General features: G+C 39.2%; 2 protein-coding genes and 1 long non-coding RNA gene across 3 annotated transcripts; all 3 read left to right on the plus strand.

Moving 5' to 3' along the window:
- Positions 1–5,205: 5,205 nt before the first annotated feature.
- LOC108365393 (protein FRA10AC1-like) lies at positions 5,206–5,836 on the plus strand (the record flags this gene model as incomplete). The annotated part of the gene is made up of 1 exon (XM_017619400.1): positions 5,206–5,836. A coding segment is annotated over one exon (540 nt), but the record flags the coding sequence as incomplete, so codon positions are not given.
- Positions 5,837–7,070: 1,234 nt separating this feature from the next.
- On the plus strand, positions 7,071–7,953 carry LOC108365391 (uncharacterized). The gene is made up of 2 exons (XR_001847920.1): positions 7,071–7,408; positions 7,470–7,953. It is a non-coding gene; the product is annotated as an uncharacterized LOC108365391 (long non-coding RNA).
- Positions 7,954–13,400: 5,447 nt separating this feature from the next.
- Positions 13,401–14,031, plus strand: LOC108365394 (protein FRA10AC1-like; the record flags this gene model as incomplete). Its single annotated transcript, XM_017619401.1, has 1 exon — positions 13,401–14,031. A coding segment is annotated over one exon (540 nt), but the record flags the coding sequence as incomplete, so codon positions are not given.
- Between the last annotated feature and the right edge of the window lie 821 nt (positions 14,032–14,852).

Below are 14,852 nucleotides of genomic sequence, written 5' to 3' on the forward strand. Positions count from 1 at the left end.
AAAAGTTGTTGTTTAACACTCAGCCAATTTAATTCGGCCAACATGTCTCTGATAGGTGTGTCATAATCAGAGCTGGGTCGTAATGATTCCTTTAGGAATTAAATTACTCCCAATTACAGATTACAAGGAATTGTAATTAGGAATCAAGTCCTTCAGTTCACAGCAAAGGAATCGATTACTTTTTCAATTCCCTGAAGTAATTTCAAATGTAATTGGTTTTTTCTTTAATTCCATTACAAGGAATTTCATATTGTAATTGAAATCAATTACGTGCTAGTAATGTAATTTTTTTTCCAATCCCTTTGAAAGGAATTGAAAATGTAATTGATTTTTGTTTTTCAATTCCATTACCTGGAATTGCAAGAGTACTTTAGTTTTTCAATTACTCAAAGGAATTGTAAAAGTAATCGAGAAACTGAAAGTTCATTCACGAATGTACAATATGGAATTTTTGTTGTGGTCAAAGATTAAAATCGTATATATCTATATCTATATACATATATAAAAATGTTGTGTTCGTATGTCACGGTCATCAAAACCCGAGAACGGCTGAACCGATTTGAATATTTTTTTTTTTATTATTCGGTATGATACCAGAACCAAAATTTGGAGGGTTGCCACCTATTTTAAAATTTTTAAACCCAATTATATTGATAAAATTAATGAATTATTACAATATGGGTATCAAGTTAAAGAGGTTTAAGAAAGATAACTGCTGGAAGTATTTTTGACGAGGGTTTCCACCTATTTGAAAATTTAAACTCAGTCAAATTGTTGAAGAAATAAAATATTGCCATGTGGGTGTCAAACTAAAGAGTTTTAAGAGGCTTACTGCCGAAAATATGTTTGAGGAGGGTTGCCATCTGTTTGAAAATTTAACTAAATTACATTGATAAAATAAATAAAATGTTACAATATGGGTATCAAATTAAAGAGGTTTAAGAAAGATAACTGTTTGGGGGGCTGCCACCTATTTGGAAATTGTAACTCAGTTAAATTGATAAAGTAAATGAAATGTTAGCATGTGGGTGTCAAACTAAATAGTTTTAAAAAGGCTTACAGTCTACCATGAACACTTCTAGAAATATGCAATATGAAAAGTTCGGTTTATATGGGAGGTGCCACGCCCCATTCTCCAACCATGCAAATTTTTCTCCATGCAATAATTTTTTGTATGAAATACTAGCAGGAAATAATGTTACCCATACGCCATATCGTACATGACCGTATGGTCATGTTAAAGTTTGAATTTTTTTCATTCGCAATGAAAACTTAAAATGAAAATAACTTGACTAAATGACCTTATCTAAAACAACGGTATACAGATCCGTAACATACTACTTAAAATTAATTTTACGTCTCGGCGTTTTTTGTGTAATTTTAGCGTTTACTTAAATTTTTCGATTACTTTTTAAATTACTTTGAGGAATGGAATTGGAAAAAAAATCAATTACATTTTCAATTCCTTTCAAAGGAATTGGGAAAAAATTACATTTCCAATTCCTTTCAAAGGAATTGAAATAAAAGAAATTACATTACTAGCACGTAATTTATTCCAATTACAATATGAAATTCCTTGTAATGGAATTAAAGAAAAAAACAATTCCATTTGAAATTACTTCAAGGAATTGAAAAAGTAATCGATTCCTTTGCTGTGAACTAAAGGAATTGAATCCTAATTACAATTACTGAGGAATGTAATTGTAATTGTAATGTAATTGCATTTACCCAGCTCTGGTCATAACGTTTTCTATGGATGAATCGCATGGCTCTGTTCTGTTGCTTTTGCAGTTTATAAATTTGACTATCTCTCATTATGAAAAAAATAGTTGGACAATAAATAAAATGAGGTTCGATTATAGATTTATATACCATCGTCTTATACCTTCTACTCAAGTATCTGCAGGTTTCTGCGTAAAGTATATTTTTTTTGCGATCTTGCCTACAGTATAATCAATGTGTTCGTTAAAGACTAGTTTATCATCGATCAAATCAAAAATAGTCATTCAAAAACTCCTAAATCTACAAAATTGCATTTTCTGACCTAAATCGACAAGTCGCGACCTACGACAGTTGTGGTAACTTGTAAATAAACCTTTGTTTACAAATCAGCGAAAGAGAAATTTGAATTATAAGTGAAAAATCAGTTTAAATTGTGTTAATTTGCAATTTGTGAGTGATTTTTGAGCTGAAGACTGCATAAAAACTAATAAAATAAAGTGCTATGTGTTAAATTGCGACAGTCGTCAAGATGAAAGATGCGTAGATGCAAGTGTAGCGCTGGGACGAATCGCTCCATTTTGTGTACAAAGGGCACGGCAACGCCGTTCCCGAAATGTTTCTTTATTATTATATTAACAGCATTTCCTCACAATGCTTTTGCTTCTGCTCCAGGGAGCCTCCATTAGCTAGTTAATTAATCAATCCCGCTGAGATGCTGTCGCAGTTTTCTGCAGTAGCCTTAATTGCAAAGCAATGGAGTGCACTTAAACGTTACCTAATCTCTAATAGATTAGGTGAAAAATGCATTTTTTTCGCATTTAGCAAAATTAAAACACGTTTTTCGCTGTAAAGTGAACTGTTTTGGCAGTTTCAACTCGTTCTTCTTTTCGCTCTATTCTTTGTTTACTTGTGGTACACAAATGTCAATGCCCAGGACGGCGCAGTCTTGTATTCTATCATTCTTAGTCGCGACCTATAAATGACCTTTAAAAAAGTCTATAAAAATAGGCAATATTATTTCTCATAAAAGCGCATAAAATTAGGGGGTAGAGTGAGGTCGTTGTCCAACCCGACGAAGCGCGACGACAGAGTCGAGATAGACTTTGGTGACCACGCTTCGTCGGACCCGGAGAGATGCGCGAGCTATTTTAGCCGTCAGTTCATTCTGCATCCTCCGGTGGATAAAGCCAAACGTCGAGTGACCAGAAGGCTGCACAAAATGCCAAAACCTAGTGCGCCTCTTGTTTTCACCAGCGGTGAGGTAAGGGTAGCCATCGGGAAGGCGAAAGCCTCCAAAGCCATTGGACCCGACGGAATATGCATGTTGATGCTGAAAAATTTGGGTCCTGCGGGAGTAGCGTACCTAACGGAGGTCCTCAACCTGTCTATGGCCACTCTCGTCATTCCAGACATCTGGAAAATGGGGAGAGTGGTCCCACTGCTCAAACCGGGGAAACCAGCCAACAAAGGAGAGTCTTATCGCCCGATAACTCTCCTTTCCCCGGTAGCGAAGACGACCGAGGCCATGCTGCTCCCGTACTTCACGAACCACCTGACCCCAGCGAAGCATCAACATGGGTTCCGTAAAGTGCATAGTACAACGACAGCTCTTAACTCCATAAACACTCAGATAACTCGTGGCCTAAACCGAAACCGCCCCTGTGAGAGAACAATTCTAGTAGCGTTGGACCTGTCCAAGGCGATCGACACTGTCAGTCATTCAACGCTACTAGATGATATAGAGGTCTCCTCACTCCCACAGGGACTCAAACGGTGGTCGGCGAATTACCTTAGTGGTCTACACTCGTCAGTAATCTTCAGAGACAAAACTAGCAAGCCACGTAAACTTAAACAGGGGGTACCACAGGGTGGTGTCCTGTCCCCGCTACTGTTTAATTATTAGATATCAAAGCTTCCTCAGCCACCAGAGGGTGTTAATATAGTCTCGTATGCTGACGATTGTTAAATCATGGCGTCTGGGAATGGAATTGATGACTTGTGCTCAAAAGTAAACGGTTACCTCTCCGAACTTTCTCGCTTCTTCACTGCAAGGAGCCTTGCCCTATCCCCTGCAAAATCCTCGGCAACCCTTTTCACCACCTGGACGAAGAAGGTCAGACTGCCGCTGGGTATTCACGTCGATGGCGTAACAATACCTACGGTGAATAACCCGAAAATCCTCGGAGTTACCTTCGACAGTCTGCTCTCCTTCTCGGCGCATACAACCGCAATTGTCAACAAAGTACAGAGCCGTAACAATGTCCTCAAGTCGCTGGCCTGCAGCACTTGGTGCAAAGATAAAGAAACGTTGTTGGCAACATACAAGGCAATTGGCCGGCCGGTTCTAAACTACGCAGCGCCTGTATGGTCGCCGGGGACTAGCAGGACGCAGTGGATGAAGCTGCAGACCTGCCAAACACGGCATTACGAACTGCGACAGGATGCCTCCTGATGACGCCTCAACACCACCTCCATGACGACGCCCAGATGCTCCCTGTAAAGGAGCATAACATAATGCTCTGCAATCAGTTCCTCGCTGGGAGCCACAGACGTGGCCATCCCAGCGGGCAACTGCTCGCGGAAGAGCCCTCGCCACGGCACGTCAGGAGGCATCTTTACGAACTGACAGACGAAGTCCAGAGGTATATCAAACCACCTCTGGACCCGTCAACTTACCGACAGGCCCTGAACGGCATTCACAGGGAATCAGTCTCAAGTTATGTAGACTCTCGCCCTGTGAATGCCGTTCTAGGCACACAACCGCCGGACGTGGACGGGACAGAACTTTGTCTGCCTCGGGAGACCCGCACTACAATAGCCCAACTTCGCTCTGGCTATTGCCGCAGGCTCAACAGCTACCTGAGCAGAATCAACGAGGATGTGCCCAACCAATGCCCGGCATTGGAGAGTCGCCACATGACTCCCGGTACCTCTTCACATGCCCTGAGAATCCCACTCAGCTAACGCCCCTGTCCCTATGGACAGCCCAATGTTGATGGATGAACCGCCCCGAACGGGGCTTAGTAGCCGCTACAACAACAAGAACAACAGGGGGTAGAGTCTTGAAATATTCCAAAAAAACATTTTCGATGATTTTCATTAGAGTGGTCCAAATTTTGTAATTGATTTTGATTGTAGTTCTTTTAATATCCCATTGCACATCCAAATAATTAATGTACGAATATATTCTTTAACCGACTTCCAAAAAAGGAGGAGGTTATCAATTCGTCGGAATATTTTTTTTTTTTTTTATGTATGTTACCGCGTAACTTTGGACCACGTCAACAGATTTCGATAATTCTTTTTGCAGCGGAAAGGTAGTGTCTCAGAGGTGGTCCCATACTAATCTGGTTAAGATCCGATCAGCGGATCATGAGATATATATATATATATATTTATTTTTTTTTATATGGGAGTTGAAGTCGGTTTTTTTTTGCTAAAAATTACTAGTTAAACTTTACAGCTTATCTCAGGCAATAAATCAAATCTAATATCAGTATTTTTACTTTCAAGGAATATTGTATAGCAGACTTAACTCGTCACAAAGATAACAAAGTTGCTCTTCGTTGGCGTACTAAGAACGAGGTCGTTACAGGGAAAGGACAGTTTCAATGTGGAAGCAGAAAATGTGAAGAGAGAGAAAACTTGCGAAGCTGGGAAGTTAATTTTTCATATCGGGAGCAAGGTGATCGTAAAAATGCACTGGTCAAATTGCGGCTATGTTCTCTGCATTCAGATCAATTAAATTACACATCGCGGAAACGAGAAGTTAAGCACTTAAAAAGATCTACTGAACGTCAAATCAAAAAGAGTAAACTTAAAATGCAGATTGATGAAAACGATCTTCGATCTGATGACAATACAGTGAAAAAGTCTCTGCCAATCGGTACTTGTAGTAAACCTTTAGATGATGAGACTCATGAAAGTCATGGTAACATTTGGGATCGAAAACCAGACGTGAATTTTGAAACAGCTTCACGAGAAAATGACTTTGAACGCTATATAGAGGACCTTTTGCTATAATGTACAACACATATCTTGTTTTGTTGCAAATAATGTTATACAATACCTATACAGTGATGTTCCTTGAAATAGAGGCACGACGTTTTGAGTAGTTTGGACAACTAAAGGGTGAACACGCCAAAACTGCGACACTTTGGGAAGCTTATAACTTACCCAAAACAAATTCAATATTTTGAAATTCAAATACCATAAGCTGACCACATGACCTTAGTTGGACGTAGAAGAAATTTCATTTGAATTCGATTCCTAGTTGAGTTAAAAATGGCAACCGGTTAGAAACGAGACAAACCATTTTGCACGAGTTTATAAATGATCCGGCCTTAAGTACACGTAAAATTGCTAAAAAATTAAAGATTGCACTATTCGACAGTTTGCAGGGTTTTAATCGGTACAAATAAGGCCTGGCAGTTAAGAGAAAACCAGGGAGCGGGGGTTAGCATGGTCAAAGTGATAAAAACAGTGCTCGGAAGGTCCTCAGTGCGTTTTCGCGAAATCCGAAGATTTTGTCGCGTTATGTTGCAAAATCCGTACGCAGATCGCAGTTTTTCGTACAAAAGGTAAAGCGGAAAGCTTCATTGAGATGTTCTACAGCTCAAACAGCGCCAGACCGAGGCGCAAAGTAGAATGTTACAGCGAAATCCCGCATTCGGAAGTTGTATGAATTCTAAATTAAAAAATACAACTGCATTGTTATGGACTACGAAACCTACTGCTATAAAAATTCAAAATATATTGCAGGTCAAGATTTTTATACTGGTGCAAGTCGTCAAGATGCCCCTGAAAGTTGTAAGCTGAAAATGAAGTCCAAATTTCCAAAAAACCACTTGGTTTGACAAGCTATTTGATCCTGTGGCCGTAAGATCAGCCCTTTTTTCCCATCCGGGACAATGAATGATCAAGTTTATCGGGATGAGTGCCTCAAAAGGCGTCTTCTGTCATTTATCAACAGATAAGGAGTAGGCCACTGTTCTAGGCGGACGTGGGAACCTGCCACTATGCCAAGGACACATTGCCGTGGTATAATGCAAATAACATCAATTTTGTACCTCACGACTGCAATCCACCCAATAGCCCAGAGCCACGTCCTCTTGAAACAGTGAAAAATATTGAAGAGTGCAAAACAAAGTAGTTGTGCGCATCGCGTAAAGTCGATGATGCAGTCGTGCAGAACATGATGGCGCGTGTGCGATGAAAATACCGATCACTTGCATATGGAGCAAATAATAACTAATATTTTAACATTTTAATAACATCTAAACTTCCAAGTTATATAATACAAAAAAAAAAAATTTCAAAGCCTGCTAGTTTGTTTCTGGTAGTAATTTCTAAGTGTCGCAGTTTTGGTGTGTTCACCCTTTATTATGTTTTCTATTCAGCTTTAATACATTTTTTTATATAATTCATCTTATAATGTAAACCATTACAATATAAGCTTCAAACTTTGTCCAAAATTTAGGAAAATTCGCCAGACTAGTGAATTTTTTGGTTGCTAAAAATGCCGTTGATATTTAGTAATTCTTTTGCGCAACTTGGGAAATTTTCACTAATAAATGTGTGACTCTCCTATTTTTTATTTTTTTTTATTTTTACGTGCAAAAATTGGTGCGTTGATTGGTCATATTTGAGTGTTTAAGTGAGAAGTTGTCGGACCAGAAGATAAAAGGTTTGTCAACTTATTTTATAAAGGGTTGCACTTAATTTATAAATTTTTGTTGAACATGTAGGATCTGCCCAACTCATAGCGCTACCACTACATGTTTTGCTGCGTGCAACTATAAAACGAAAAGCGAATAGCGTCAAAAAGATTTACAGGTCTACCATCAAAGATTCGCAGATATCATTTCTCCTTCATGTAATTACGGCCAACGATGTTGAAAACAGTTTAGAAAAGCTGAAGAGTTCTCTTTACGACCGCGGTGAGAGCTTACAACCAATTGTTATTGCAGTTGGTTAGAATTTAAGTGACTCAAAATTTTATGTTTATTTCGATGAAATCAAATATGAGCTGCCTTGTTTTTTAAGCGCCTTTGATACCTGTTTTAAAGTGTTTCATGTATTGAATTTAAAATACTCTGGCTTAGAGTTTTGGATGTTCGTTCAAAAATATTTTTATTGTATACATTTAAAAGACGACAAGCCATCTCCTAATGTACTATGTTTAATTAACAACCTAAAATAATGGGTTTATAAGCCTTAATTATTATATTATTTCAATATGGTTTCATGCTTTTTGTGTAAACAACATTGTTAACATTTTCAAACGATTTTTTTTTTAAACAATTGTTCTTAAGTTTTTTAACTAATCTGCACGACAAATCAAATTTTACCAGAAAAGACATAGATGTACTTGTGAATATTTTTACCGCCAGCGACCTTTGTGGAGAAAGATTTATTGAAGAACGAACAGGAAATAGATATGCAGAATATAAGGAGTCTCATTTTATTTTTCAAAGATCCATTTTATAAAATTAAAACTTTTCATAAATTTGTAAAAGTTCTTAAAGAAAATGATGCTTGGGAAGATGCTAAAGAATTCGAAATCGTTAATAGGGTACTACCCGTAATTTTAAATAATGAAATAGTTTTTACAGAAAAACAAAGCAAAGTTACTCTCATGCCAATAAAATTTCAGATAAAAAGATTTTTCGAACTACCTAACATTTTAAAAGATACTTTATGTAATACTTATGAAAGTGAGGGAAAATTGACAGGACAGAATTTGATGACAATCTTTTAAACGAAATGCAGGAGAAAATCGAAAAACACCATAAGCTTCGAACTTTTCGGAACTACACTAAAACCAAAATTTCATTTGTGATTCACTATCCCACGTTTATAAAAAACGTTGGACCATTAAAGAATCTCTGGTGCTTTAAATTTGAATCTAAACATAGAGAATTGAAAATATACATTAGACTGCATCACTCCTCATACAAAAACAAATCNGTTTAACACTCAGCCAATTTAATTCGGCCAACATGTCTCTGATAGGTGTGTCATAACGTTTTCTAAGGATGAATCGCATGGCTCTGTTCTGTTGCTTTTGCAGTTTATAAATTTGACTATCTCTCATTATGAAAAAATAGTTGGACAATTNGGTACTATTCTTCCATTGGAATTATAAAATCTATTATATTTTAAGACGTCCACCAAAATATTTCGGAAAAATATCAAGATTTAAGTGAGCTGGACCGATTTGAAAATACCTCCAAAAATTGAGTTTTATGAAAAAAATAGTTTCTTAAAGATTTTTTCTTAACAGCGGTCGCGCCTCGGCAGACAGCNATCAAATCAAAAATAGTCATTCAAAAACTCCTAAATCTACAAAATTGCATTTTCTGACCTAAATCGACAAGTCGCGACCCACGATGCAGCGAGCAAAGGTGGCGCCGTCAGTGGTATCGCTACTTTGGTTTCGCCGATTTTGACAGTTGTGGTAACTTGTAAATAAACCTTTGTTTACAAATCAGCGAAAGAGAAATTTGAATTATAAGTGAAAAATCAGTTTAAATTGTGTTAATTTGCAATTTGTGAGTGATTTTTGAGCTGAACACTGCGTAAAAACTAATAAAATAAAGTGCTATGTGTTAAATTGCGACAGTCGNCTTCTATAATCGACATCCGGAAATCCGGCAGGATAGTCGGATAACAGAAAAACGGCCGGATTCCGGATACCCGACAAATCCCTACGATATAAATTCAAGGCCGTATTTAAGAAAAGTCGCCTAACTTCAATTTTTATGCGATTGCAATAAATGAGCTATCAGTTTATTTAAAAATAGATTTCGTTTTAGATAGAACTACATATTTGGAAATTGTAGAAATTATCGATGGTCGAAATTTAAAAAACTAAGAAATGAGGGTTTTTTTTAGCCAAGTCCGACAATAGATTATTATATACCATTTTACCATTTATGTAGCCCATATATCCTCTTCTCACATCATATTCGATCGTTAAAATTTATTTATTTATTTATTTAATTCTTACAGCTTAATTAAGCCTAGCTTAAACTTATATGCATATACATATTTATGTAAATTTAGGATCTATAATTTAAAGCCTAGACAAAGTATAAAGTATAGGCCATTTATATGGACACCAACTGCAGTGAAAAACAATGAGGCATACTTCCAAAACAAATCATTACAATGATTGCACTATTTGGCTGCGGTTGAGCCACCGCGTATTCATGCAAATTGCGAAACAAGCATCTAAACAGCGATTCACAGATTTGATCTAGTGATGCGTTTTGTGTTGAACCTCGGCTGCTTTTCGGATGCGTGCGGAAGAGTATATGTTGGCGTAATGCAACAGTATACTTGGTGCGTATGCATTGCGATTGAAAGTCTGGAAGATTGCCCATGCATCACTAAATAGGAAGGATCCTACAATAATTGTACAATTTTTGTTTAAATTCATACATATTGCTTGATTTAACATCATTTGGTAATTCATTAAAGCAACTTAATCCTTTATAATACAAGTTACAATTATCTCCTTCCCTTTTATAAGCAGGTAGATTGAAATCATTTTTATTTCGAGTATTTTTGGAGTGTACATTATTGACATACTTTATGTTGCTTTTTAAGTAATCAGGCAAGTTGCCATCTACAATGTTCCTAATAAATTGCATTGTGTAGTAAAAAAGTGGTTGTTTAACACTCAGCCAATTTAATTCGGCCAACATGTCTCTGATAGGTGTGTCATAACGTTTTCTAAGGATGAATCGCATGGCTCTGTTCTGTTGCTTTTGCAGTTTATAAATTTGACTATCTCTCATTATGAAAAAATAGTTGGACAATTAATAAAATGAGGTTCGATTATAGATCTATATACCATCGTCTTATACCTTCTACTCAAGTATCTGCAGGTTCTCTGCGTAAAGTATATTTTTTTTGCGATCTTGCCTACAGTATAATCAATGTGTTCGTTAAAGACTAGTTTATCATCGATCAAATCAAAAATAGTCATTCAAAAACTCCTAAATCTACAAAATTGCATTTTCTGACCTAAATCGACAAGTCGCGACCCACGATGCAGCGAGCAAAGGTGGCGCCGTCAGTGGTATCGCTACTTTGGTTTCGCCGATTTTGACAGTTGTGGTAACTTGTAAATAAACCTTTGTTTACAAATCAGCGAAAGAGAAATTTGAATTATAAGTGAAAAATCAGTTTAAATTGTGTTAATTTGCAATTTGTGAGTGATTTTTGAGCTGAACACTGCGTAAAAACTAATAAAATAAAGTGCTATGTGTTAAATTGCGACAGTCGTTCGCTGTAAAGTGAACTGTTTTGGCAGTTTCAACTCGTTCTTCTTTTCGCTCTATTCTTTGTTTACTTGTGGTACACAAATGTCAATGCCCAGGACGGCGCAGTCTTGTATTCTATCATTCTTAGTCGCGACCTATAAATGACCTTTAAAAAAGTCTATAAAAATAGGCAATATTATTTCTCATAAAAGCGCATAAAATTAGGGGGTAGAGTGAGGTCGTTGTCCAACCCGACGAAGCGCGACGACAGAGTCGAGATAGACTTTGGTGACCACGCTTCGTCGGACCCGGAGAGATGCGCGAGCTATTTTAGCCGTCAGTTCATTCTGCATCCTCCGGTGGATAAAGCCAAACGTCGAGTGACCAGAAGGCTGCACAAAATGCCAAAACCTAGTGCGCCTCTTGTTTTCACCAGCGGTGAGGTAAGGGTAGCCATCGGGAAGGCGAAAGCCTCCAAAGCCATTGGACCCGACGGAATATGCATGTTGATGCTGAAAAATTTGGGTCCTGCGGGAGTAGCGTACCTAACGGAGGTCCTCAACCTGTCTATGGCCACTCTCGTCATTCCAGACATCTGGAAAATGGGGAGAGTGGTCCCACTGCTCAAACCGGGGAAACCAGCCAACAAAGGAGAGTCTTATCGCCCGATAACTCTCCTTTCCCCGGTAGCGAAGACGACCGAGGCCATGCTGCTCCCGTACTTCACGAACCACCTGACCCCAGCGAAGCATCAACATGGGTTCCGTAAAGTGCATAGTACAACGACAGCTCTTAACTCCATAAACACTCAGATAACTCGTGGCCTAAACCGAAACCGCCCCTGTGAGAGAACAATTCTAGTAGCGTTGGACCTGTCCAAGGCGATCGACACTGTCAGTCATTCAACGCTACTAGATGATATAGAGGTCTCCTCACTCCCACAGGGACTCAAACGGTGGTCGGCGAATTACCTTAGTGGTCGACACTCGTCAGTAATCTTCAGAGACAAAACTAGCAAGCCACGTAAAATTAAACAGGGGGTACCACAGGGTGGTGTCCTGTCCCCGCTACTGTTTAATTATTACATATCAAAGCTTCCTCAGCCACCAGAGGGTGTTAATATAGTCTCGTATGCTGACGATTGTTCGATCATGGCGTCTGGGAATGGAATTGATGACTTGTGCTCAAAAGTAAACGGTTACCTCTCTGAACTTTCTCGCTTCTTCACTGCAAGGAGCCTTGCCCTATCCCCTGCGATATCCTCGGCAACCCTTTTCACCACCTGGACGAAAAAAGTCAGACTGCCGCTGGGTATTCACGTCGATGGCGTAACAATACCGACGGTGAATAACCCGAAAATCCTCGGAGTTACCTTCGACAGTCTGCTCTCCTTCTCGGCGCATACAACCGCAATTGTCAACAAAGTACAGAGCCGCAACAATGTCCTCAAGTCGCTGGCCGGCAGCACTTGGGGCAAAGATAAAGAAACGTTGTTGGCAACATACAAGGCAATTGGCCGGCCGGTTCTAAACTACGCAGCGCCCGTATGGTCGCCGGGGACTAGCAGGACGCAGTGGATGAAGCTGCAGACCTCCTAAAACACGGCATTACGTACCGCGACAGGATGCCTCCTGATGACGCCTCTACATCACCTTCATGACGAGGCCCAGATGCTCCCGGTAAAGGAGCATAACTTAATGCTTTGCAAGCAGTTCCTCGCTGGGAGCTACAGACGTGGCCATCCCAGCGGGCAACTGCTCGCGGAAGAGCCCTCGCCACGGCACGTCAGGAGGCATCTGACATCGAACTGACAGACGAAGTCCAGAGGTATATCAAACAACCTCTGGACCCGTCAACTTACCGACAGGCCCTGAACGGCATTCACAGGGAATCAGTCTCAAGTTATGTAGACTCCCGCCCTGTGAATGCCGTTCTAGGCACACAACCACCGGACGTGGACGGGACAGAACTTTGTCTGCCTCGGGAGACCCGCACTACAATAGCCCAACTTCGCTCTGGCTATTGCCGCAGGCTCAACAGCTACCTGAGCAGAATCAACGAGGATGTGCCCAACCAATGCCCGGCATTGGAGAGTCGCCACATGACTCCCGGTACCTCTTCACATGCCCTGAGAATCCCACTCAGCTAACGCCCCTGTCCCTATGGACAGCCCAATGTTGATGGATGAACCGCCCCGAACGGGGCTTAGTAGCCGCTACAACAACAACAACAACAGGGGGAGAGTCTTGAAATTTCCAAAAAAACATTTTCGATGATTTTCATTAGAGTGGTCCAAATTTTGTAATTGATTTTGATTGTAGTTCTTTTAATATCCCATTGCACATCCAAATATTTTATGTACGAATATATTTTTTAAACTTTACAACTTATCTCAGGCAATAAATCAAATCTAATATCAGTATTTTTACTTTCAAGGAATATTGTATAGCAGACTTAACTCGTCACAAAGATAACAAAGTTGCTCTTCGTTGGCGTACTAAGAACGAGGTCGTTACAGGGAAAGGACAGTTTCAATGTGGAAGCAGAAAATGTGAAGAGAGAGAAAACTTGCGAAGCTGGGAAGTTAATTTTTCATATCGGGAGCAAGGTGATCGTAAAAATGCACTGGTCAAATTGCGGCTATGTTCTCTGCATTCAGATCAATTAAATTACACATCGCGGAAACGAGAAGTTAAGCACTTAAAAAGATCTACTGAACGTCAAATCAAAAAGAGTAAACTTAAAATGCAGATTGATGAAAACGATCTTCGATCTGATGACAATACAGTGAAAAAGTCTCTGCCAATCGGTACTTGTAGTAAACCTTTAGATGATGAGACTCATGAAAGTCATGGTAACATTTGGGATCGAAAACCAGACGTGAATTTTGAAACAGCTTCACGAGAAAATGACTTTGAACGCTATATAGAGGACCTTTTGCTATAATGTACAACACATATCTTGTTTTGTTGCAAATAATGTTATACAATACCTATACAGTGATGTTCCTTGAAATAGAGGCACGACGTTTTGAGTAGTTTGGACAACTAAAGGGTGAACACGCCAAAACTGCGACACTTTGGGAAGCTTATAACTTACCCAAAACAAATTCAATATTTTGAAATTCAAATACCATAAGCTGACCACATGACCTTAGTTGGACGTAGAAGAAATTTCATTTGAATTCGATTCCTAGTTGAGGTAAAATTGGCAACCGAGTTAGAAACGAGACAAACCTTTTTGCCCGAGTTTATAAATGATCCGGCCTTAAGTACACGTAAAATTGTTAAAAAATTAAAGATTGCACTATTCGACAGTTTGCAGGGTTTTAATCGGTACAAATAAGGCCTGGCAGTTACGAGTAACCAGGGAGCGGGGGTTAGCATGGTCAAAGTGATAAAAACAATGCTCGGAAGGTCCTCAGTGCGTTTTCGCGAAATTCGAAGATTTTGTCGCGTTATGTTGCAAAATCCGTACGCAGATTGCAGTTTTTCGTACAAAAGGTAAAGTGGAAAGCTTCATTGAGATGTTCTACAGCTCAAACAGCGCCAGACCGAGGTGCAAAGTAGAATGTTACAGCGAAATCCCGCATTCGGAAGTTGTATGAATTCTAAATTAAAAAATACAACTGCATTGTTATGGACTACGAAACCTACTGCTATAAAAATTCAAAATATATTGCAGGTCAAGATTTTTATACTGGTGCAAGTCGTCAAGATGCCCCTGAAAGTTGTAAGCTGAAAATGAAGTCCAAATTTCCAAAAAACCACATGGTTTGGTAAGCTATTTGATCCTGTGGCCGTAAGACCAGCCCTTTTTTCCCATCCGGGACAATGAATGACCAAGTTTATCGGGATG

The sequence above is a fragment of the Rhagoletis zephyria genome, unplaced genomic scaffold (assembly GCF_001687245.7).
Source record: "Rhagoletis zephyria isolate East Lansing unplaced genomic scaffold, Rhagoletis_zephyria_1.1 Rzeph_scaffold_01860, whole genome shotgun sequence".
Taxonomy (NCBI): Eukaryota; Metazoa; Arthropoda; class Insecta; order Diptera; family Tephritidae; genus Rhagoletis; species Rhagoletis zephyria.